Raw genomic sequence first — 24,625 nt, 5'->3', positions numbered from 1 at the left:
TAGCTGAGAGCCCAAACACCATTTGTATGAATTCTGGTAGCAGAGACATCCACCACCCAAGGAGTCTAAAAAACCAAGACAAAAACACAGCATCCAAGACGGAGACAGAAGCAAAAACCAAAACCTAACCAAACAAAAAGAAAAAAAAAGTCAGGGAGAATAAAAAAAAAAAAATCCCTAAAACCCCTAAACTTTCTACTTACTATTAAATAAATTGCATTTGTCAAAGTGCAATCAGGCTAATGTCTTTTTGTATTTCTAAACATAACCAGTTTGAAAACATACACACTGAAAGAGCAGAAGGAGATGATGCAACACCAACAGGCTTTGCAGCATTGCTGTGACTGACCTTCATTTTTCATCCTGTCAAAATAAGACAGTTTAGAGGCTGCATAGATGCTTTTGGAGGACTGCAGGGCACCAACCACAGCATCCATCAGGAGAACATTTGTCAGTGCTTGCTGAATATACTGAGGATCCTAAAAACAGAAGTCATATTGTAGTTTATCTATTGCTCATTATTCTTACAAGACACCATGCTCAAAATCACAACACTTGTCATGCTTAGCACAAGCACCAGGCAGGATTGCAGCACAATTCCTGCCACTTGCTGGCAGACCCCACTCCCACATCCCATGTTCCAAGCCAGGTCCTGGAGCAGGGAGTCAGAAGCCAGTGTTATTACAGGAATACTTCAGATCTGACACAACCTTGATACAGGATGTGCAAACAAAAACAAAAAGCAGACATAGGATGAATACCCATTTCCAAGCTGGATTTTTCTTCATGGGAGAGAAGCACCATAAAATTCTAAGACTAGTGCATGAATTATTTAGAATAGAGACAGACAGCATATTCTTCGTATTATTTGGTTACAAATCCCCATATTTATACCTTGTGATCATATGCCATTTTCTTTCCAGCCCACATTTCTTTCACTATCAGGTACCAGAGATCACACTCAGTTTTAAGGTTGGCTTCAAAGACTTCTTTTTTAGATAATGTTTTAATCCTCAGAGTAGGTATTCTCAAAAGAAGGAAAGCTATAGTTGTGCTCTTAACTTCCTGGAAAGTTACAGGAAAGAGAAAACAAAGAGAATGTACCCAAATAACAGATGATTCAGCACTCAGCCCACAGGGCAGCTTTTTCTAATTACAGCTAATTATTTCAGTTGTCCATACATCCAATTAAGCAGAGCTGGATTTATGAAAATAAGTTTAATCATCATACAGCCTTAGCTCCACAGTGGATATAAGGTGACCCACTGATACCTCAGCCACATGAGCACATTTAATGCTCATGTTATTAAACTTATCTACTCCACATCCATTTCTCTGAAGATACAACCTCTTGATGTTCAGTCATGAAATTTTTGGTCCAAACCCCCAGAATTTTACCTAATCACTCTCATAGTGACTTCAGCACTGTTTCCTACTCTCCTTACTGAATCCTTATGTTGAGAGCCAGCTCACTCTGCAGAATGGGACATAACCTATATCCCAGGCATGCCAGAGGAGAGGAAGTTGATGCTCACCTCTATATCCCTGAAAGCAGCAATTGGGACATAGCCAGGACGGCCTCCCTCAGTCAGCAGGAACAGGCGCTTCTGGGTCAGAGCTATTTTCCCCACACCATAGTTGGTTTTAACTGAGCAGGATAACTTGTACACACATTCATTTTTATCTAGATGCTCAGTTACTGCTGGTGGCAGATTCACCTCTTGAGCTTCTGCTTCAGTTTCTTTCCAGTAGTTGTAGAAATCTCGGAATGTTTCAGGATCAATTTGTTTCTGCTGTCCTAAAAGAATTTTAAAACCCCTTTAGTGTGAGAAACTATTACACAGATTTGTACAGGAAGATGTGTTTAGAAAGACAGTAACTGTCAAATTGTGCCTCTTTATTGTGCATATAAGTATAGACATTTTAGGCACATGTCCCTATCCCAAGGTTATCTCAGGCACTATCCTGGTATATCCCCACCAAGGTACAACCATCCCTCACTGAGTAAAATGTGTGACTAAAGTCACTCCAGCTCCGCCTAAATATAAAGGAATAGTATAAAAGTGAGTTAAGAATGGGGAGAAGTTAGAGAAGACTCCACATAAATTCTGGGATCAGTCAACAGGGCTGAACCTGTCTTCTCCCTATAGGATCACCTACTTGGTAACAATCATACTCTAGGCACACTGAATCATTATTTCCACCTGGCTCTTACTGGAGATTAGAGCTTGTCCATACAAAGCTTTGAATTAATATATTGCTTTAAATGCATTTTTGCAGTCAAATATTACAACCAGCAATTCTCAGACTTTAACCTCTGATAATTTTGCTAAGAGAGTGTTCTTCTTTAAGCTGTTAATGTGAGTCCTGCAAGGATGCTGGCAGTGGGTAAAGGACACCCAGGAGGGGTCTCTCTGTTTGGCAGGGGACCCTCCTCCCTGCAGCAGCTGCTCAGTGAAGGGTTTCCACAATGGAACACTGACAGACTGGTCAGGCACAAGGGGCTCAGCTCTCCCAGGGCACTGACAGACCAACCAACACTAAGAGCTTGAGTAAATCTCCCTTTTTCAAGTGACAATGCTAAATAATAACAACCAAAAAAACCTCAACAACCTCATACTCACCTACTGTCAGGGCATCGAATAACCGGTGGATGGTGTCTATATCCCTGACAATCCCAGACTCCTGAATTCTCTTCACAAAGTCATCCAGCTGCATGTGTGTTTTTGGCAATTCAAAATGTTTTACATGGTCATCCATTTTCAGAACTTCCCTTTGTTTTTCCATCACTCGACTTATCAGCCTCTTGAGCTCAGGTTTGCGGTCTGCCTGCAAGCGCTCCGAGCGAGGCAGGGTCTCCACTATTTTTCTTACAAGATCAGTAGGGAAAATTCTTAAGTCTGTTTTTTCTAGGTTCTGAAAGTCAGAAAGTGCATTTAGTAGTTTTCCTTGCATCAAGCTAACAAGGCCCCGGAGGTAGAAGTACCTTGCCAGCAAGGCAGAGTTCTCGGGGGGTAAGGCACTGATAGCTTTGCTGAGGTGGTTGAAGAAGTCTGTGTAATAGGAGTGAACACACTGGAACAGCAGAGGAAAATGAATTTCAGGGATTTTGAATGTGGTGATGGATTTGGAGGGTGTTCTCATAGCTAGAAATAAACACCAAGAGAGTACATTGATCAGGGAAAGGAGCAGAAGTGTAAATATCTTCACAATCAGCAATACTACAAACAACAAACAGAATCCTCATCACAGCAATTACAAGAAACAGGAAGGATTAAGCTGTGCTAGGGACACAAATACATTTCTGTATCTATTGCCCCTATTATGAGAATATTCCCTAATCAGATAAAATCAATTCTGGAAACGTTAAAGAAAAAAGGAAAAAAAAACCCATGGAGTTCTTTCTAAACTGTGTTAAGTTTAAGTTTGTGTTTAAATTAAAGGTAATAGAGAACTGGACATAAGGTGGGTGAGGACTCAGAAATCAATTCTCCAATATCAATCCCACTGGGACCAGTCACTCTTCTGTGGCCTAGCAAAACTTCCAGCAGGATACAGACTGACTTCACAAGCCAGGGGAAGCACAGACAGGCCCCAGCTCAAAGTGACTCAGCCCATCATTTCTTCCCAGGGGCTGACAGTGTTTCTGTGACAATTACAGAATCACAGAATAATGAGGTTGGAAGAGACCTCTAAGATCATCAAGTCCAACCTATGCCCTAACACCTCAACTAGACTAGAGCACCAAGTGCCATGTCCAGTCTTTCTTTAAACACCTCCAGAGATGGTGATTCTACCATCTCCCTGGGAAGAGCATTCCAGGTACTTTATTAATTCTTTTGGTGAAAAATTTGTTCCTAATATCCAACCTAGACCTTCCCTGACGTAGCTTGAGACTCTGTCCTCTTGTTCTGTCAGTGCTGCCTGGTGGAAGAGACCAACCCCACCTGTGCACAACCTCCCTTCAGGAAGTTGTAGAGAGCAATAAGGTCACCTCTGAGCCTCCTCTTCTCCAGGCTAAACAGCCCCAGCTCCTTCAAACATTCCTCAAATTACTCAGTGATGTCACCCCAAAAGACAACAGCAGAGTCTTGGTCCATCCCAGTGTCCCCTTACCAACACCTCGTTCCACTCTTCGCAGTGAGGAGTTCCTGGAGGGGCCCTCTGGCAGTTTGATGTCCTGCAGGTTGGGCATGCTGATCACCATGCGCCGGCTGGCCTTGCGCGCGGCGCTCACGCGCTTGGAGGCCATTTTCTCTATCGTCAGCCTTCTGGGGGTGGGAAACATCAAATCTAACCTGAGGGAAAAAAAACAACACACACTAGGTTCAGAACTCACATATAGACACTAAATTACTGCCTGTTTTTTTTTCTTTTTTGTATAATAGTATTAAATCTACAATTTCAACAGCTGTTCATGTAACCCTTTAACAATAATCATAATTAAATGAGTTAGCAACAAATCATTATCTTATTTATAGATGACCTAAACTCATACCAATAGAGACAAAAGGACTTTTATCACTGATAACATCAAAAGATTCAAAACCAGAATAAGAAGTGAGAAAACTCTACCTGTCCTCTTCAGACTGGGTACTCAACTCAAGCCGAGCAAAAGCATCCATCTTTCTGTTCAGACGAGCTTTAAGGAAAGAGTGAAACATGTAGGTCTCTAAAACCTGTGAGACACAAAGGAGTTAACTGTGGATCATTTATAAATTTACACTTTTAGTAGCATGTCTTGCTCATTTTTATTACCCTTACCCATGCAAAACTGAGACATTTCAATTTAGCAATCACAAAAATAAAAAGATTGGAAACTTCAAGAGAAAACTAGTTAAGTTTCCATTCACCTTCTGGACTTGGATGATACTTGCTTAGTGGCAAACAGTAATCTCAAACTGCCCTCCAAGAGGTGAAACCAAACTAAAATGAGAAATACTGAGCAAAACAGAGCTACAAGTTTAGTATTATCTTTTCTACTAAGCCAAGTGCTGATAGTACTGGCTATGGTTTGGAATAAGAATTTGGGAGTACTCTAAATTAACATTATGTCATCATACTGAAAAGACAAGTGAATCATCTTTTCTTCTGATAACGCCAAAAATTGTTCCCTGCTCAGGTAATTATTGTGGTGTCATCCAGAAATAACTTTCTAAAAAGGTCAAATTGCTACTTTTAGGATAGAGGACACAACAAAAACTTCCAGGTGTGAACTAAAAAGAGGGAAAGCCACCACCTCTCATCACTGCACAGTTTAACAAGGTGAAATCTGACATTTGAGGCAATACAACATGTCTATTATACAAATGTTCAAATGCCTCTTACTAATCCACGTGCAATGCACAGTGTAAAACAGCATCTCCAAAAGCATTAGCATTCCCAATTTCCAGTATTCCTCCAGTAGGTGGCACAGTTTGCCAGCAATTATATGCCCAGGAGATTCCAAATCTTAGTCTGTTTTAGTGGATTTTTTTGAGTTATTTTAATATAATTCCAGACACCACTAGTAGCTACTCCATAGTGAGTTATTTTCTAAGGTTTACTTGAAAGCAAACCTGCTACTTTGCTATTTGGTATTTAAGTGAGTCAGCTGCTCAAAGTTCTTCTTAAATATGTACATCTGAGTTTTTACCTAATATTAAATTTCAATTCATAAAATTGTCACCATTTCATTTATAGCATTAGAAATTGCTGCTGAAAATATTTTAATTATTTCTATTAATCTGAAATCCTGGTAAAAAGATTTCCAATCAATTTCTCTCCTGAGGATATATTAAGATTTTCCTTCTAGTCTGTTTGTTTTTAAGAATGTTTGCACATAGCAACAATATTCAGTTGGAAGCTTTATCCAACAAATACTGTTTCTCATGTAGGACTTATTACTTTGTTACCTTCAAATTTCCAGATATTGGCATTAATCCTAAAATACAAATTTATTAAGAGCAGATATTCACAGCACTTAATTTACCTTTTTGTAGAATGGCTGGTCTCCTATTGCCCTTGTTTTCAGAAATTCTTCACTGTTAAACACTCTGTGTTCATAATTTAGATGGTCTTTTACCTCCCTGGAGACAAAAATAAATAAATAGATAAATCTGCTTGAAGATTTGTAAGCAAGTCATACTTTTGAAATAGCAGCAGCCCATTGGTACTACTAGAAATATGCTGGGGAATCAGAAGACAAAATAGAAATGTGCTGCAGGATTAGAAGGCAAAATCAGTTTTAATGAACAAGTCTGTGTTACTGAATCACAGAAAAAAGAATTCAAATTCTTACAAGTAAGGTAGTCTATCTGCTGCCAAACTCACATACACTCGGTAAGACTTAGTAAGCCATGAAGGAGCATCTGTGTAAATCATGATTCAGGCTCCAATCCTGGAATTCCATTTACATACACAGTTCCTGAATCACACACAACCCACTGGAGCACAAAAGACAAGTGCACCTATCATGGGCAATTTGAAAGACATGACCTGACCTCACATTGTCCCATCACACTGCATCTGTAACAGGCACATGAAAAACAGGGTTCTTACTACATCTTGTTAAAGTTTATCCAACCATATGGGGTCAGGAAAAGGTATGGTCAATGAAAGTATATAGTTCTATGTAATTCTGTATAATTTAGCACTGTCTGCTTTAAACATGGAACCTTCACACACACACAAAATTACTACAATGCTTTGCTGAAGATAGAACAAGTGCATCAGAAAGTTACTTTCCTTCACTCTTGGATGCTGGTAGAATTAGGAGATAGAAGGAACAAGGCTGAAAAAAAGAACAAAGAAAAAGCTTGAAGGAAAGAAGAAAAAAAGTAAAAGAATCAACCACTTTGTGATACATATTATCTCTTAGAGAGCAAAGCATGTGTTCATTTTATTCAGCCAAATGTTTAGTGCATTAAAGAGTTCAAGCTGTTACGAGCAAAAATGCATTTCTCCTCATCTTTGTCTGGAATTACTGTTGCCAAACACTGAAATCCACAAAATCTACTGTGGAAATAAATGCATTTCAGTTTCCATAATCAGCTATCTGTAAAGGCTGTTTTATTCCTCACACCCAGCAGCTACTGTCCTTTTTGGAGGATCCAGACACCTGCAGGAACTCTCCTTAAGCTGATCCAATAACAGACACCTGGTATTTGGACTCTAACCCAGCTCCTTCTGACTGAAAGTGTCAAGGAGAATTCCCATGAGCAATTCAGCTGCTGATCCAAAGGGAAGAACCACATCCAGCAAGAGGCCACATCATTGTTAAAATGCCAGTCCCAAACACAGCTATTACCCCACATTTCTTACCATAGAATTATGGAATACCCTGAGCAGGAAGGGACCTACAAGGACCATTGAGTCCAGCTCCTGGCCAATTGTCCCTTCTTGTGCCAAAACTTTGCCCTTGAGCTTAAACAGCTCCTCCTTCATTCTCAGGAGTTGCATTCTTCAGGTATCTCATCCATTCTCAGCCCAAACACACCCAGGTGTTCTGAACTCTTGTTCCTGCTTTCAGCTCTTCTACCCTGTCCTGGTTTGCATTCATGCGCCTCTAACAAGAGGGACCAAAACTTACTGATATCCCTGCTGGGCCCTAAGCTTCTCCAAGGACCGCACTTCTCTTCCTGAAATCTTCCTACAAAAGACAAGCTTAAAATCATAAGAGCTTTATCTGAGATATTTGAGCAATGTATATATACATCAAAACATCAATGACTTTTATTCCATCAGGCTACAGGACTGCCTTCTCATATTCCCTAACAAAACCTAAGCTCTACAAAATATCTATAAAGTATAAGACAAAATGAGAATATTTTCACTGATGTGCCTTAACCAGTACCACATGCTCTCACAATAGAAAATATTACACCCACTTACCTGAAGATATTAACAATTAACTGCAACATGGTTTGCTGCACATCCATGTTCAGTTTCTGCTGCCAAACCCTCCTGCGGGTTTGGAGCTCACCAAGGTCTGTGCTGGCTCGGAGATGGCAGAGCTCCAGATCAAAGTGCAGCTGCAGACCCTCCACTCTACACACAGAAGAAAACTATTAACTTACATCCTAACACCAACAATTTTTTCATACCTTTAAAAAAAAAAAAGTAATTTAGGCCATGCATCTTACAGCTAGAGAAGTGCAAGATTGATTTACAAGTGCTGACAGGCTAACAAGATTGGGGAGCCTCACTCAATTAAATCACAGTGCACTCAGTCATCTTTGTAAAGTTCAGAGTATAATCTGTATCAATAATAAAAAGAAACAAGCATTCCAGTTGTTGCAAAATAATTTGGTGATTATGACTGCTTAAAGCCACTTCTATGCTAATTATTTAAATTTTCAATTTGCCCTTTTATAAAATACAGTGGGGTTTATATGAATGAAATAATATTATAATAATAAAGAATACAAAATAAAAAACTTGGAGCATCAAGCATGGTTAATGCACTAAGACAGACACATCTTCAAGATCTTGTCACCTTTTTATGAAAGTTTCTGCTGCTTGTGCTGGAACATCTGGAATCTCAAGCTCCTCTTCAACCATTTTTGAATGTGAAATATCTCCATTATCTATATTAATTAGAATTAAATCTTCACCTTCCTTTTAACAAAACAAAAAAAAAAATAGAATGACTGTACATTTATTGCAAAAATATTTACTTCTTATTTACATCCTTCTCAGGCAATTAATTCAATCAAGGAAATAAGTCAGAAAAGGACTGAAATTTTTTCCACAAGTAGAAAATTGTATGGATAAATAAACAACTCCATTCAAGAAAAATAAATGCAATTGCCTTAACAGATGCTAATCCCAGTACATAAAACTCCTAGTAATCTAGTATTCCCTAATATGGAAGGGGACAAATGCACTGCAAGTAAAAATCAGGAGTGGTAATGGTGTGAAACATACCGTGCTCACTTCATCAAAATGGTCAATATGACATCCCATGAGGAAAGATGTTGGAGCCATCACAAAATCCAGCATTTGCCTGGACAGGATGGGCACAAAAGTGTGCTGCCACTGAAGGGGGTGAAGGTAGAGCATAAAGCATTCAGCAATGAGTGTCAGCAGAGCCCAGTCAGAAGAGAAGAAAACGATTCTCTGCTCAGTCAAAATACAGGTCAAGATCTGGGAACAAAGCCAGAATGTTAAATGTTTGCAAAGAGATACCTAGAACACATTAGAAATGCAAATATTTCATCTGTTTGTGAGAGTCAATGTCAAAATTCTCATTCTTAGTAGCTAACTTACAGTTATAAAATGAAATAATGTCCATTTCAAGATCCATCAGCAGCACCATTTAGAATTTGAGATACTTTTATTCAAAACATGCATGTTTGGGCAAAACCCCCAAAAAATAAGGCAGAACTGCCAACTCTCATGACTGAGGAGGTTTCTTAGAGAAAGTGGCTTAGATAAAACTGATGACCTTAACTTAACTTCACAGGTGGCCTTTGAGCAGGGAATTGGATCAGGAAACCTACAAAGGACACTCCAGCTAATATTATTGTAAGATTCTGTGAAGCACTGAAAAAAATTCTTTGCAAATAGCTTTTTGTATTTTGTATTTCCACACCATTTACACCTTATTTGTATGAGAGTGCCAATTGTCATCAATCCTTTCCACAGGCCGCTTTTTTAAACATGAAAAAATTATTATAAATCTTGTAGAAATGCATGTAGTGAAAATTCAAAACAAAATCTGTCAATTGGCTTGGGTAGTTACATTTTAAAATATATTCATAAGAAATTTAGCACCTATCTCTAGACCACAGGCAAAGAAATGTAATATCCTTTAATCTAATCAGGTCCATCAATAACAAAATATCTTAAGAAGAAGTATAGTTTATTTTACCATAGCTCTAATATTCAGAACTAAGACTATTCTGAATTCCTGGGTTTAATAAAGTTTTTTGAGTAAATAAACACCTTGATTTTTTTCCCTAAACTACAAATTACCAATATTGTCAATCTCTAAAACATTTAAAAGTATGAATTAATTTTACCTGCAGCACCTGCTCTGGCTTGAAACACAGCAATGGAAGATGGAGATCCAAGTCAATAATTGGACTGTCTGGGTCCTCTCGTGAAGGAATTATTATTTGAAGTGGTTTCATGTGAAATACCTGTATTATAAAGGTAACATAGAAACAGAAATAACAGATGGTTTCTGTTTAGTCCTTAATAAAAATGTTCCCACAGCACATTTAATTCAGGATTTTAATTCCAACTACAAAATATGAACTCTAATTGAGAGCAAAAAGACAGGTATTTGCATACTGCAGAAAAGTAAAATAAAAAGAGAGGGAAATATTAAAAGACATAATGAGTAGTTTGAAAGATTAATATGTACTTGTCTCCTCATTCTCACAGAGTGATTGGCCAGTACATTTTTTTTAAAAATGTCTTTTGACAGAATTAAACTTGCTTTATTATAAGCGTAACAAAATAATTGATTTTATATTTGTAGATACAACTGGGAAACCAAAACTGTTGATAAAATTCATACAGGAAACAGCAAAAAATATGAACAAAATAAGTGAGCATAAGTTGTCATGCTAAGAAAATAAAACAAGCCAAAAGGAATGAGGTCTCTCAGAGTTTCAGATACTTCAGCTCAAATCTCTGGGGGTCGGGTCCTGCACGTGCTGCACATTTCAGCACTCACAGCTGGTTTAGCCAATCACTCAGATATTTTCCAGCTATGCTATTTTTCCTCCCCTCCTAACCCCTCATCCCAGGGTCAAGGAAAGCAGCTAAGGAAGAGCCCTTGGCTGAAGTTCTGCTTCCCTAGAAGCCACTGCAGTAGATAACAGAGTGTGTGCTGAAATCTCTGACCCAGCTGACATCTGGCTGGACTTGGGAAGGGTCAGAAAGGAACAAATACACAGCACTGAATACAAATGTTGATGTGAGTTTCCCCTCTCAGCTTGCTCTTATCCAGGCAGCAGCCAACTCAACATTTCATCCACTGCACACTGTTCTGCTGCTCCCAGACCTTCCCAGGCATCATCTCACACCACAAATAGTTGGCATGAGCCAAAACCTTCCTAGAGGAGTGTTGAAAACTAAAGAACATGGCTGGTATGCCATCACTCCAGCCTGAACCTTGGTCACACTGTTATTTTCTCTACTAATAATGCATAGCCTGGTTTTTAAAGCACAGGTATTGACATCAGTTTCACATCACCAAGTAATCTCTGACCTGACACTCACAAATGTCACCCAGTTTATTGAAAACAGCATATTAGTATGTTAGAAGACATAATGTTAAAATCATGATGAAATTTAGGAGGAATAATTACCAAGTGGAGTGATCCTGGTGGGGGGCTGGGGATTAAAAACAGCTTTGCTGCAAATTCTTTTATGTGCTCCTCGACATCTAAATCCCTCAAAGGTCGTAGCTGCACTAGTAAGCTGTAATTAAATGATAGGAAATTACTTATCAATAGTAACATGCAAACACAAAAAACTCTTTCTGCTGATAATCTAAAAAAAATTATTAGGAGTAATGAAGCTATTATTTCAGCTAATTAATTTCTAATTTATTAGATACTTCAGCAGCTTCATTAAATTTTAATGATGCTTCTGTGTCAGAAGCAGAGATTTTTGTACTCCCATGCATAAAATACTGCTGCATTATATCCATCAGGGGACACAGCACAGTGGTTTGATGGCCAAAGGAAACCATGTGTGAGGTGTAGCTGCAGCAAGTGTCTTCCAGAGACTGCTTGAGGAACCAACACCCACAGCTGCAACACCTGGTGCTCCTCCATCCCCAGCATCAGACACCAGCTCAGAGATGGAAAACAGCACCAGAGGAAAAGAGAGGTTGTAGATCTGAGTTTGACTGCAGAGGAATGTGAAGCAAGAGCCATATTTAGCATAAGGCTTAGGCCTGTATGGACACTGCTCTTTGCTGTCATTCCTGCCCACACAAAGAATAAGAACATTTGTGCAAACCTGCTAAATGTTTTTAAACTGCATTATCCTAACAAAGGTCACATGGTTTATAGATTACACTAAATAAATTCTGTTACATTTAAACATACACACAATCAAGACTGAAAACTACTAAGTCCCACAGCATTTCTGAAATGTAACAATTACCAGGTTAGGTATTTCTGGTCACAAAGGGTGTTTTGTTCAATAGAAGATTCACTTGCACGTTTATAGGAAAAACCCCAAATATTTAAAAAATCAGAAATCTAGGCCTGCAAATCTATATATAGAGAAACCAGGAACTGAATACAGTTATCGTCTCCCTGGAGGTTTTTACTTCAGTTTGCAGCTTTACTGGTTTCCTGCAGAAGAACAATTGCTCTTCAGGAAGGAAGCAACTGAATAGGTTAAGAGATAAATAAGGATCCACGCCCCCTTTTTGTGCACAGCATTTAGATTTCAGAAAAAAATAAATACATTCTGTCATATATTACTGGCCTTTCAAATGAAATATTTAAATTCACTATTTTCCTATTTGAAGAAAGCCCTGGGCTGTTACATAAATATTCCTAAAAAGTCCATTAGCTCTTCAGGGGTGCAGAGAAAGGGGAATTTAATAATTATCAAGGAAAACCAGACAGTTGAACCAATCATTTAAATAAATACTCTGTCACAATTAGTGATGCCAAAGATTTGGCCAAACAAAGTAAGCAAACCTGCCTTTTTTTTCCTTTCCTTTGGGACAAAAAGCTCTTATCAAGACAGTAAATGTGACAAGAGACACAACACAGAGAAAGCAGCAGATGTACAGAGAGGACAGAGCTCCCTGTTCAGGACATGGTGCCCCATCAATGCAGCCTAACAGCAGCTGACAGCTCTGCACTGCAAACGTCTGCAGAAATAAATGAAGTAATCTCTGAAACACTCAAGTGGAGAGCTAAGGAGTTTATGAACCTTTCATTACTGCTATTAACTGTCCACAGACAGGTGTTTCAGAAAGCAAGAGCAGCTCAGAATAGGCCCTTTGTACTGCCTCAGTGCTGGCAGCTATTTGCACACTCCCACCTTTTCTCAAGGCAGCTGAAAGGACGAATACACAGGTTGGAAGATTTACTGTTTGAATGGAGCCTATTCATCCATCCAATCCAGGAGTTCATCCAGGAGATTACTGCCAGGAATATTTCACTTTTCATGCAGTGTAACAGATTGAAGTAATACTACATGTGCAAAGTGCCAAAACCTCTGAAGTTAAACTGAACCTTTTCAAAAAATGTAGAATAATCCAACAGCCACCGTGCTGTGAAACCATTTAGGTGCACATCTGTTTGCTCTGGAGAAAGGCAGACACACCCCACATAAAATGTTCTGGATTTGGAAGCACTGAGTGCTAGAATTATGGAAATTAGTTATAAAATTAATGTCACAGAATACCCAGACCTTCATTACTATGATGACAGCTTGCAGATTCCCTTGCAGTTCAAAGCACCTACCTGAATTTATAGTTTGATGTTGCCTGTGCATCTCAGCTTGGTTCAGTTTTCAGTCGTGATTTCTACTCTGCCACTTGAAAAGGTTTAGGAACCTGAATTTTATCTAAGAATATTTACATTAAAAAATACTTTTGATGATTGTTCTGACTGAAAACAAATACCACCTCACCTATAAGCAATTCTGTGCACTTAGGTACTGAAGAAAATAATCCGTGCACAGAATTCTGGAGGAAAAAGAAACCTTTTGCTGCAAAAAATCATCCTGGATGGAAGCAGAACCCCTTTAGATGCTACTTGAACATCAGATCTTCAGGAGCAACAGCATTCTTGCACTAGGTATCACAATGAAAGGGCTACACACTAGAAATAGGTGGTTTGAGGTCCACCAGCAAGAGCTTTCAGAACTCCTGCCTGGAGAATGATGAATCAGTTGAAGCATCCTGCAGAACAGCTCTGCAGCATACCAAGGATACAAGTATGCTGTTGAAGGTGTTATTATCTGTAAAGTATAAGAGGGACTGCTACCTGAGTAGCATTCAAGCAACAAAAACACTTAATTAGATATTAACCCATTGGTCACCTGATGACACACAGTAACTCCCTTTCTGGTTTACAGAAACACAATGTCAGTGCTTTGTAATGTCCCAAAAAGTCAAGAATATCTGCAGCTGTACAGGGCACTACACTCAAAATATCTCATAGAGGTCTTGGCTGCAATTGTTTATATTGCATTCAGAACAGCCACACACCCCAGCAGCTGCTTCATGCCACATGGAAACATTTCAGTAGTACAAGCAAAATAAGATAAACCTGTACCTCTCCACCCCTTCCCCCCCTCCACCCTAGTGTACTCTGGCACAGTGAAACACTTTTTCTAAAAAAAAAAACCCAAAGCACCAAAATCAGAAGGGCAGACATTCTGAAATAGACATTCTGAAATAAGCCATTACATACTATCAAGAAAAAGGAAATAAAAAAAAAAAAAAACAGAATAAAATTTAATGGAAACCTAATGAGTTGTTTCCAGCACCATGGGAAATGCCAACACCAAGTTCAGCTCTCTCACAGGCATTCACCCCCCCTCCAGTTACACACACTCCCATCTCACAGATGCAACAGCAAAAAGGGGAAGAGCTGTGCAGCTGTGTGAAAAATTCCCCAGTTAAAAGACCAAGACAACACACAAGACTAACGTGGAAGGTTACTGTCCTGTTGAACTTCCCTATAATTATTCACATATTTACAAATCACTTGAAGCTCAGATTGTACAGTACTGATCAACTGAACTCCTCTCAGAAACCAGTACAGATTCAAAAGAGAAATCTGTGGACATTAATGCTTTAAATAGGTGCCAAACTCTACTATATATGATCAAGGCAGAGGTGTTTAATTATAATGTTTAAATAGTAATTAAGTTTAAAATACCCACCCAGAGGCAGGATCAGATCTAGGGGTTAATTCTACCTGATTACTGTCTCCTCTAAACAGATACAAGGACTAGAAACACTTTTACAACATCTGGAATTTTCCATGGCTGTCCTGAAGATTTTCCCACTTCTCCCTCAGTGGGCTCTTTTAAAATCCATTTGCTAATTGAATGCTTCTCCCAGCTCAGAGATGTCTCACTTCAGAGAAGAAATTACTCATTTATGAATATTCTACATAAACCACTGATGAGCAATGTAACTGTCAAACTGAATCCATTTCCCACACAGTGCAAAGCTGGTGTGAGGTGAGCCCTCTCACAGGCTGAGCTGACAGTAGAAAAGCAGCAGGAATCCACTATAAAAGCTGGATGGAAACAGTGGCCACAGCTGTAGTCACAGCTGGAAGAGTTCCATATGCAGATTAGCAGCAACTTGAGATTTGAGACTTCTAAAAGGCAGCACTGAATCAGTTCCTGCAATACCAAGGGCTGATGTAATCCACTTAAATTGTTATCCACTTAAATATAAAGGGAGGGGGGAGTGATCTGGGCAGGAAAGGAGAAAGGAAAACAAACATTTCCTTTTTATTTCACTGAACATTTCTTTTGATTTCACACTGACCCGTGCACACCCTGTTTCCATTATGTTGAAGTGCCATTTCCACATTAAACCCCTTCACTAATGCTTTAAAAATGACAGAGCAGAGGTACATGCCCTTAAAAGGGCTGCCAGAGTGACTCATTGCTGATCTCACAGCCTTTTTGAGCCAATGTCTAAGATGCCCAGGAGGAAGGCACTGCTTTGCTCCTCCAGGGCTCTCTTCATGCAGCCCAGGGAAAGCCAGACAGTGCTCCAAGAAGATCCAAATGCACAGCACAGGGATAAAGAGGTGCATGGGCTGGGAAGTGAGTGCTCAGCCCTCATTTGGGCTGGAGCCAGGTCAGGGGCTGGGGATGCACCTCAGCTGGCACCCAGGGAGTGCTCCCCTGCTCGGGATATGAGCATCATCAGAGCACAGGGGAACACTCAAGCTCCAGCCTAGAACCCCAACATCTTTCAACTTATCTACAAGAAGCAAATACCTGCAACTGAATTCAGATCTGACTCTAGAAAGCTTGACTGCAATTTAGTGAAGAAAATTTAGTGACCTTTGGACAACAGGTCTGCAAGTGAAGACACACTGTAATGGCCAATGTAGCCAGGCAGATTCCCTGATCTGAGAAGGTTTTAATCCAAAATAGATGCAAATAGATCTTAACAATTTAACAATAAAGTAACCTCAAAATAAGAGAAATTACTTTATAACAAGATAGATCCATATTCACTTACCTTTTACATCATCTACACTGCAGAGTATTTGACTGTTTCTAACCAGTGTATCCTAAGAATTTCTCTCCTAGTTCTACAACATCCAAGTAACCACTCTACTTCCTCAAGTGACTTAGATTATTTCCCTAATGTGTCATTAACTGCTTATTAATACATATATTCACGTTCTTATGACATTTATTTGGTGCATTACAAAAAGGTTTTTGTGCTTTGAAAGCAATTTTCATAAGAGTGGAAAAAACCACTCCAAAAAAAGCCAATCATATCTGTAAAATATCCATTCCCTACACATTAGCAAAAAATCCCCAAAGAAAATGAAGATAACATCATAATACCCTTAGTATTCAGAATTTGCACTTACTGTCTGGGCAACATTGACATAGCATTTCTTCTTTTCCTCTCCCACAAAACCTTGACATAAAACCAACCACTGCATCACACAGCTCTCCTGGCCACATCAAGCAAATTCAGGTATTAAAAAACTGCAGTCATTTCCAGCAGAAACACACAGGGGAGCAAATCTTACCAAGAGAGGCAATCCTTGAGGGCACTAAAATATGGGTATCTGGATATAACACAAACAGCACAGGGTACAAAGCAGGCAGGCACCTTCCCAGTCTGTGCAGATTCCCAAGGGCCCTGCCCATTGGAGGAGGAGCCATCCTGCAAGAAAACTGCACATTAATGACTTTATGTTAATCATGAATTTATGGCTGATGTTTTCTTGAGAACCTTAGAGATGTGATATCCTATTCCCTCTATATTTCAAAGGGATTTTGATGTCTATCTCCCTTTCGGTCTTCAGAAAAATGTCAGCCTACAAGACTTAAAAAACATGTATTAAAAAGAATTTCAGCACAAAATGTATTTAGAAAGAACATCTTTCATTGCTTGGAAAGAACAATCTTTACCAAAAAAACATCCAGGGGACAAAGTCTGCTCCTCAATATCCAAATCTCCTAAATGAAATCCATAGCTGTTTTTCCTAATGAAATTTGTTCCAAAGTATTTCATTTAAAATGGCACCATAAAAGTATGATTTGTCCTGTGCTCCCCCTAACATAAAAACACACCTGTTAACTAATTTGATAAATTAAACCTCACATTATTTTCAAAGTGTTTTGCTTTTTTATCTTTTAATAAGTTTTAACAGAAGAATGAGTTAAATCACATACTTGTATAGACTGGTAGTACTGTGCAACAACTCCATATGTTCTGTTACCACAGACATCAGTGAAGACCAGGAAATGGATGTGGTCCTCTTTTAACTCAGAAGTTACATAAAGTCCTCCTGAAATGAAGGCAGCAACCATATTTTTAATTATATATTTAACTACAGTAGTGTGAAAGACAATTCATGACAAATACTGCACATTGCCACTTCATTTCAAGAGAAGTGTTTCATTTTAAGGGATTAAAATGTAATATACAGTCCATTTGAACTAAGGGTTGTTACAGAGGTTGTAAGCTGCACATTACTGAAGAAGCAAAAATGAAATTATTCTGCATTTTCAGAGGCAAAATACAAGAAATGGGTTTAAATCACTTTTTTCCCCAAGATATTAAAAAGGTCTGCAATAATGACACACATATTAAAATTTCTCCAATTAAACCTGGAGGAAATATTCACTACTTCAGGCATATCAAAATGAAAAGTGAGAAAGTACTCAGCCATTTTGGGGTGAAAAATAATTTTTCAAGTGTGTGCATGTTTGCACTTCACTCAAACCAAGATTTATCAACAAGGGCTGAAAAATAAGGGCTGAACTATGGGTCAAGAAATATTTACATTAAAACAATTCTCCACAAGAAGTGTGAACCCTCATGTACCTGGGAAGCAGAGCTGTGGCAAAGCAATGAGATCAATGTCCTTTGGAACTGTCACATCTTCTGTGTCAGGTGCTTTCTGCTCCCCATTGAGGCTCTTGACATTTTCAACCTTGGGTCTGTCTTTTTTCTTTCGGAAGGAGCGGCGTTTGCTTTTATTCAAGTTATTGCCAGCATGAATCATCTGAACATCATCTCTGCTGATAAATGGAGGCACAAATACTGAAAGAACTTCTGGATCAAGGGGAGGAGGATTTCTGAGTTTTCTTTGAGTGCCCTATAGAAAAAAAATAACAAACAAAACAAACTCTAAGATGACACTCATCCTGATAGGTGGGTTTTTTTTTTCATAATTTTTAATCTTGGTTTTCTTTTACCCTTAAAATTGTGGGTTTTTCTGCTCCCTAAATAATTGATTTTTGCTTTTAAGTTGTTGTTTTACGCATGTTAATGCAAGGAATCCTTCATCATTCAAAATGTCCCATATCAGTATTACGCCTTTGGCAAAAGAAACTAACAGATATCAAATACCATATTTCCTCCTTTTCAGTGTTAAGATATAATCAAACTATATTTAAAATAAACACTGGCAACAGAAAAAAAAAACAGGCAGTAAATAAATGAAAAGAAACAGAAACAGCTGAGCCTCTTAGATAAGTCTTTGTTCGACTTCAGGAAAAGCTTCCTTTCAACTCAGAACAAATAACATGCACCAAAACCAAAAGCAAATACACTCCCCAAAAAAAACCCCAACAAACTCTAAACAACACAAACACAGACCTTCACAAGACAAGGCTTAATTTTATAAGGCAATTAACAAAGCACAATTAAAAACTACAATCATTGCTGCAATAAATACAACTTTGAGACTCTGAAGCCATGAGAATCCCTCCATATACTGATCACTCAGTGGAACAGGCACCCCAAGAGCACATATGAAACTACAACAATTTGCATAGGCAGCTTTGCAAAGTGTGACTGGCCTGAAAGCCCTCACTGCCCTGCAATGAAAAGCTGTGCAGGAAGTGATCAGAGAGATTTCCTCATACTGGGGAGCACTTTTTGTATTCTTGACCATACAGTTGAGCCAAGTAGCTGCATTTCCAATTACTTCATTGCAATTTTAATTCTTCCTGCAAGCTTAAAAATACAAGCAAAAGCTTTGTTTAACCAATGGATATTTGGAAACAGGAAAGGCGAGCCCCACTGTGGTAAAAGGTTGTTTTGTTTTTAACTTTTTGTAAACATCTTCAAAGTCAGAGGAGGTGAAGCATACATGCTGTTTTTATCACCAGATATGATGCAAGATGCTCCTTGAGAACCAGGGCTGGCCTCACCCATCATTTCCCCATTTCAAAAAAAAAAATAGCTACAACATAGAAAGCTCTGTTGCCAATGTTCCACTGTCCAGGTTTTGAGACAGAAGTCTCAGCTCTTACATCCCAGCGTGTATGTCCACTAATAGTTTTCTTTTCCACATCTGAGCATCATAGGAAAAATGTGAAGGAATGCTTCATCACATGTTAGTTATGGTCTCTTAAATTCCATAAACTAAACTGTAATTATAATAGGATATTCTCAAGAAACTACTCACTAAAAGGAAGAAGTGAAAAACACACTTTTAATGAACAAGGAGCCTGAACTAAAAGTAAACTGGTGTGAAAAAGAAAAGTTCAGGTAAGTGTCCAGTAGGATAGTCAAAAGATAGGAGTGACTTTAAAAAGCACATCATGAATTGGGGTACTGAGTGCCACATCCTCTCATGCTAGTGTGACACTTCAAGTGTCATTTCCTTAGCTGGCAGCTGACAAAGGCAGTGAAGAAACTGGGAACACGGATAAATTCACCATGATCACCCTCAAACTAATGCAGCTAAACATTTCAGGAGGAAATTAAGAATTAAGGCTCAGCCCTGAGGCAGTTGTGCAAGAAAAACACAGACAGTACTCCAGCAGCAGCATTTTCAACTTGGCAGATTTGCCCTGCTGAGGTTTTCACACAGAGTTGCTTTGACAGGGCAATCCCTGACTTACACTGAGGCATCTCTGTGCTCCAAAGTGCTGGATGGCAGCCAGCACTTTAATGGCCTCACAGCCTAACAGCTCCTGAAATGGCAGATCCTTGATGTCTTGAACTACTACAGAGACATGAAACACCATTTTCCCCCACAGAACAGCTCTGTCAGCACTGTCACTGACCCACTGACTCAGTCTGCAGCATTTGAGTCAGCTCATATTAATGTCTTGGCCAAAGTCACATTTTTACTCCTTGAGTTCAGGGATAGTGAATAGGCAGCAACAGAACAATATTCACTTGTTTCTGCTATTCTTTGAACATTTTATCTTTTCTGCTGCTAGTGTTACTTCTTCACTTTGAAATACTTCCCTTTTGTAGCTTCTTGCTACCAAATCTCCTTGCATCATACATAGATTCTTACCAACAGCAGTGGGGGATTTTACTCCATCCCCATTTGAGGGTGTTCCTGTAACAGCACTGCTGTAAAGGACACTGATACAAGACCGACTTTTACAATGACTGCACTATTTAGACACAGACAGCAGTGTGTTGAAACCACAAATCAGAGCATGACTTCAGCTATCTGGTGTTTCCTTGACCTCATTCTCCTCTTCCCATCGTTGAAGAAGTTAATTTCACTTTGAATGCCATGAAAGAACTGGTTTCTTTACCAAATAATTCGGCAGGGAAAGTATGAAGCCTCAGAAAAATTAGATTGGGCAGGACAATTAGGTTGTAGCAATAGGACAAAAGGGAATGTTTTTAAACCAACGGAGGGCATATTTAGATTAGATATTAGGAAGAAATTCTTTGTTGTGAGGGTGGTGAGGCACTGGAACAGGTTGCCCAGAAAAGCTGTGGATGCTCCATCTCTGGAAGTGTCCAAAGTCAGGCTGGATGGAGCTCTGAGCAAGCTGGTTTAGTGGAAGGTGTTCCTGCCCCATGGCAGGGGCATCAGAACTGGGTGATCTTTAAGGTCCCTTCCAACCTGAACAATTGTAGGATGATCCCTGCACATTCTTCTGCAACACTCTGCTCAAACTAATGATAAAGCTGACATTAGGTCTGGTTGCATTGGGTTTCATCCAGTCAAGCTTCAGAAGTCCATTGGGAAGGAGATTCTTCCTCCCTTACGCCCCAGCCCTCAGTGCAGCTTCTTCTGGTCTCACTCTGGTTTGCCAGCAGCTCTCCAATATAAAGGTACCCAAATGTGGGACAATATTCCAGATGTGAACTCAAGGGTTTTGAGTAATAAAAATAATAGCAATAATCCCTTCCCCTTGCCTGTGAGCCACAGTCCTGATGATGCAGGCCACTACACAGTTTGTTATCAGACAATCACACAACAGATTGGGTTGGGAGGGACCTTAAATTATCATCTCATTTGAATCCTCCTGCCATGGGCAGGGGCATCTTCCACTAAACAGAGCCACCCAAAGCCCCACCCAATTTGACCTTGAACACTTCCAGGGATGGTGAATCCACAGCTTCCCTGAGTAACCTGTGCCAGTCCCTCACTACCCTCACAGTAAAATTCTCTCTAATGTCTAATCTAACCCTGCCCTCTGTCAGTTGAAGCTGTTCCTCCCATTCTATCCATGCCCTTGTCAGAAGTCCCTCTCCAGCTCTCTTGGAGACCCTTCAGGTACTGAAAATCCACAATAAGGTGACCCCAGAGCCTTTTCCTCTGCAGGCCAAACAGCCTCAACTCTCTCAGCCTTTCCTCATATGAGAAGTGCTCCTCTAATAATCCTTCTGGCCCTCTGGACCCAATCCCAAGAGCTCCATGTCTTTCCTGTGCTAAGGACCCCAGAGCTGGATTAGCACTCCAGGTAGAGCAGAGGGGTTGAATCTCCTCCCTCACCTGCTGCCCACTCTGCTTTGGATGCAGCCCAGGACATGTTTGGCTTTCTGGGCTGCAAATGCACATGGCCAGGGCACATCCAGCCTCTCATCCACCAGCACTCCCAAGTCCTCCTTGGCAGGGCTCCCTGCATCACCCAGTCTGTACCAACAGCAGGGACTGCCTTGACTTAGGGGCAGCACCTTGCACCTGGCTTTGGTGATTGCCAGGGTTCCCATGGTTTCACTTCTAGAGCTTTTCCAGTTGCTTTTCACTGCAACAAGCACACACTGCTGACTGATGCTCAATCTGATCACACCTCATTTCTTTCAGGCACCTTGACAGCCAGGGAGGCATTACAGAAGCAGAAAAAAATTGTTTTGGTGAGTAATTGTCTGCATCAGCAGGGCCAGAGAGCACGAGACAGCTCTGTACCACTGACTGTGTTGGGCAGATACAGAACCCACTGATGGAACCTGTCAAAGATCTGAGACATGTCACAGACAGCTTGCATACACTTGCCAAAACCCAGCTTTATAGCTGTAGATAACTTAGGGAAAAGAAGCACCACTTCTGTTCATTTCATTCTTACAAAATACACACTTCCAGTGCTAAGAAAGAAATCTCTAGCTGAAAATAGCAGTCTTTGATCTTTTCAAACTGAAATCTCAGAGTGACAATTTTCTTGGCAATAAGGACAAGCAATGGATGACAGCCCAGAAATTTCTGTTTCAGGAGCTTCAGTGGAAAACTACTTTTTTTTTTCCTGGAGTCCCCATTGACAACAGGTCAGTCATACAAAACTCTTCTTACTTTGGGGGTGGGTTATATCATTGTCCCACTGACTTCATTTGCTTTATCACTCCATGTTTAAATACAGCTAAGAATGCACCAACACGTTGTGAAGACCACGATGTGAAGGACTATCAGGATTTTTACCCCCTGTAAATCTGTAAATATTATCAGAGATCCACTACTTTCATTTGGAATATCATTTTCGCTCAGTGAAGCCTTTTCTTTCTACAATTACTAAAATCAGCCATAAAAACATATTCCCCTCTCCTCCTGTAGATAGTGCTGCAGAAGGAAAAGGAAGTGGAGTAAATCTGTAAGCTTTCCCTAAGACAGTGACTGGAAACCCCGTGATGCAACAGTTTTCAGGGACTTAACTGAAGTTCATATTGACAAAAGAAGGGACTACTTTGTTTTCTGATACCTTTTTGTATCTTGAGCAAAGAAACAATTCAGAACCTGCAGTATGATCAGAATATCAGAATGGCTTCTGCTTTCTGTAGCAAATTTCTTATTTGTTGTTCCACAGGGTTTTTTTTCAGAAAGCAGTGAGAATTAAGCAAACTGGAAAGAATACGAAATTCTCTTTCCTTTGGGTTCACTTCTCATGCTTCTGATAAAACACCATGTACACACATATTTCAAAAGTCTGGTGCTGACATTTAGGAACTATTTTCCCCTTCTGAAATACACATGGATGAGATCCTGGAGTGTGAACCTCTGCTTGGCTGTTATCACTTAAGAAGCTGACATCAGCAAAAGCCGTCCCCTGAGCGTCTCCTGAGCGAGTGAACAAGCAACAAGCCCAACAAAGACTTCTTTATCTAATGCTATTAGAGCACAATCAAATTCAAGTTCAAGCAGAGCAACTGAGATCCCTGGGAGCTGTCTGGCCTTTTTTTCCACGTGCTGGCACAACTGCTCTTCCCACAGTGGAGCAGCTCGTAGGTACAGAACAAACCCATCAGCACACTTGAACAGAGCAGATCCAGGAGGAGAGGGCTGTCATTGTGAGGCCACATGCGAAAATTATAAACAAATTATAAACCACATATTCAAAGCAGTAACCGACCCACCAGTTCCTGTCGTATCCAAGTGGTTCAAGTTACGCCAAACTCAGAGCATTTGAGCTCACGGGGATTTAGATCTGGTGTTTTCCTGAGGATAAGAGTTACCAGTCTTTATTCTTTTGCTTTTCTCTCCAGCGGAGACAGGTCGTGCAGTAACACCCAGTAAAGAACGCATCGTTAAGCGTCCCTGCTTAAATAAACCTACAGTGAGTTGTCCATCTAAACTCAGACCTTTGGGAAAGTGCAGCTACCTCACACCGCTACCGAATTCTCTCTGTTTTGCTGACCTTTGCCTGTCAAAAGAACTTTCTGTGGGGACATTTCAGCTCCACGCGCTGACAAACCCAGCCTCACGCACTGGCATCGCCCGCCCGAACCCCGCTCACCTGGAGCAGCGCCCGCACCCGCTCTGTGGGCGCCCCGACCAGCAGACAGATCTCCAGCAGGCCCGAGGGCAGCACGTCCTCCATGGCACAGCCGGGACAGGGCGGCTCCTTCCCTGAGGGCAGCGGCTCCTTCCCTCGGGACAGCGGCGCCTTCCCGCCCTCAGCGCCGCCCGGGCCCGCCCCGCGGGGTGCGGAGGAGCGCCAGCGCCGCGCACGGGAACCCTCCCCGCCGGTCGCTACTCTGCGCACGTTGATTGGCTGTTTCCCTGTCACTCTAAGGAGCTGTGGCCAATCAGAATGGTAGGACGTGCGGTGGGCCGGGCGGGGGCGGGGCTTTGGGGTGAGCGCGCTGAGGGGGCGGAGGGCCGGGAGCTGAGGTGGTTGGGTCTGAGATATTGAGGGCTCAGGATTGAGGGATGGAAGATAAGAGGAGGGAGCTGAGGGGTCGGGAGCTGAGGTGCTCCGGTCTGAGGTGTTGAGGGCTCAGGATTGAGGGAAGGAAGAT

At 40.5% G+C, this 24,625-nt stretch overlaps 1 protein-coding gene across 2 annotated transcripts in view; it reads right to left on the bottom strand.

The window, feature by feature from the left end:
* DENND3 (DENN domain containing 3) overlaps positions 1–24,289 on the bottom strand; it is a 31,966-nt gene extending 7,677 nt beyond the window's left edge. For both annotated transcript variants that reach the window (XM_077189443.1, XM_054635980.2), the window contains exons 1-16: positions 24,121–24,289; positions 18,017–18,290; positions 17,362–17,477; positions 16,713–16,849; positions 11,304–11,415; positions 10,005–10,124; positions 8,908–9,126; positions 8,477–8,598; positions 7,873–8,028; positions 5,972–6,068; positions 4,576–4,679; positions 4,117–4,298; positions 2,625–3,146; positions 1,536–1,798; positions 895–1,065; positions 350–479 (exon numbers count right to left, since the gene is read on the bottom strand). In XM_077189443.1, the coding sequence (XP_077045558.1) occupies positions 350–479; positions 895–1,065; positions 1,536–1,798; positions 2,625–3,146; positions 4,117–4,298; positions 4,576–4,679; positions 5,972–6,068; positions 7,873–8,028; positions 8,477–8,598; positions 8,908–9,126; positions 10,005–10,124; positions 11,304–11,415; positions 16,713–16,849; positions 17,362–17,477; positions 18,017–18,290; positions 24,121–24,204 (2,809 nt within the window). In that variant the 5' untranslated portion in view covers positions 24,205–24,289. The remainder of the gene's footprint in view (positions 1–349; positions 480–894; positions 1,066–1,535; positions 1,799–2,624; positions 3,147–4,116; positions 4,299–4,575; positions 4,680–5,971; positions 6,069–7,872; positions 8,029–8,476; positions 8,599–8,907; positions 9,127–10,004; positions 10,125–11,303; positions 11,416–16,712; positions 16,850–17,361; positions 17,478–18,016; positions 18,291–24,120) is intronic.
* Between the last annotated feature and the right edge of the window lie 336 nt (positions 24,290–24,625).

Source organism: Agelaius phoeniceus, chromosome 1 (assembly GCF_051311805.1).
Source record: "Agelaius phoeniceus isolate bAgePho1 chromosome 1, bAgePho1.hap1, whole genome shotgun sequence".
In the NCBI taxonomy this organism is placed as follows: Eukaryota; Metazoa; Chordata; class Aves; order Passeriformes; family Icteridae; genus Agelaius; species Agelaius phoeniceus.
The sequence above is the reverse complement of the archived record's forward strand: the minus strand, read 5'-3'. Positions and strand labels throughout refer to the sequence as shown.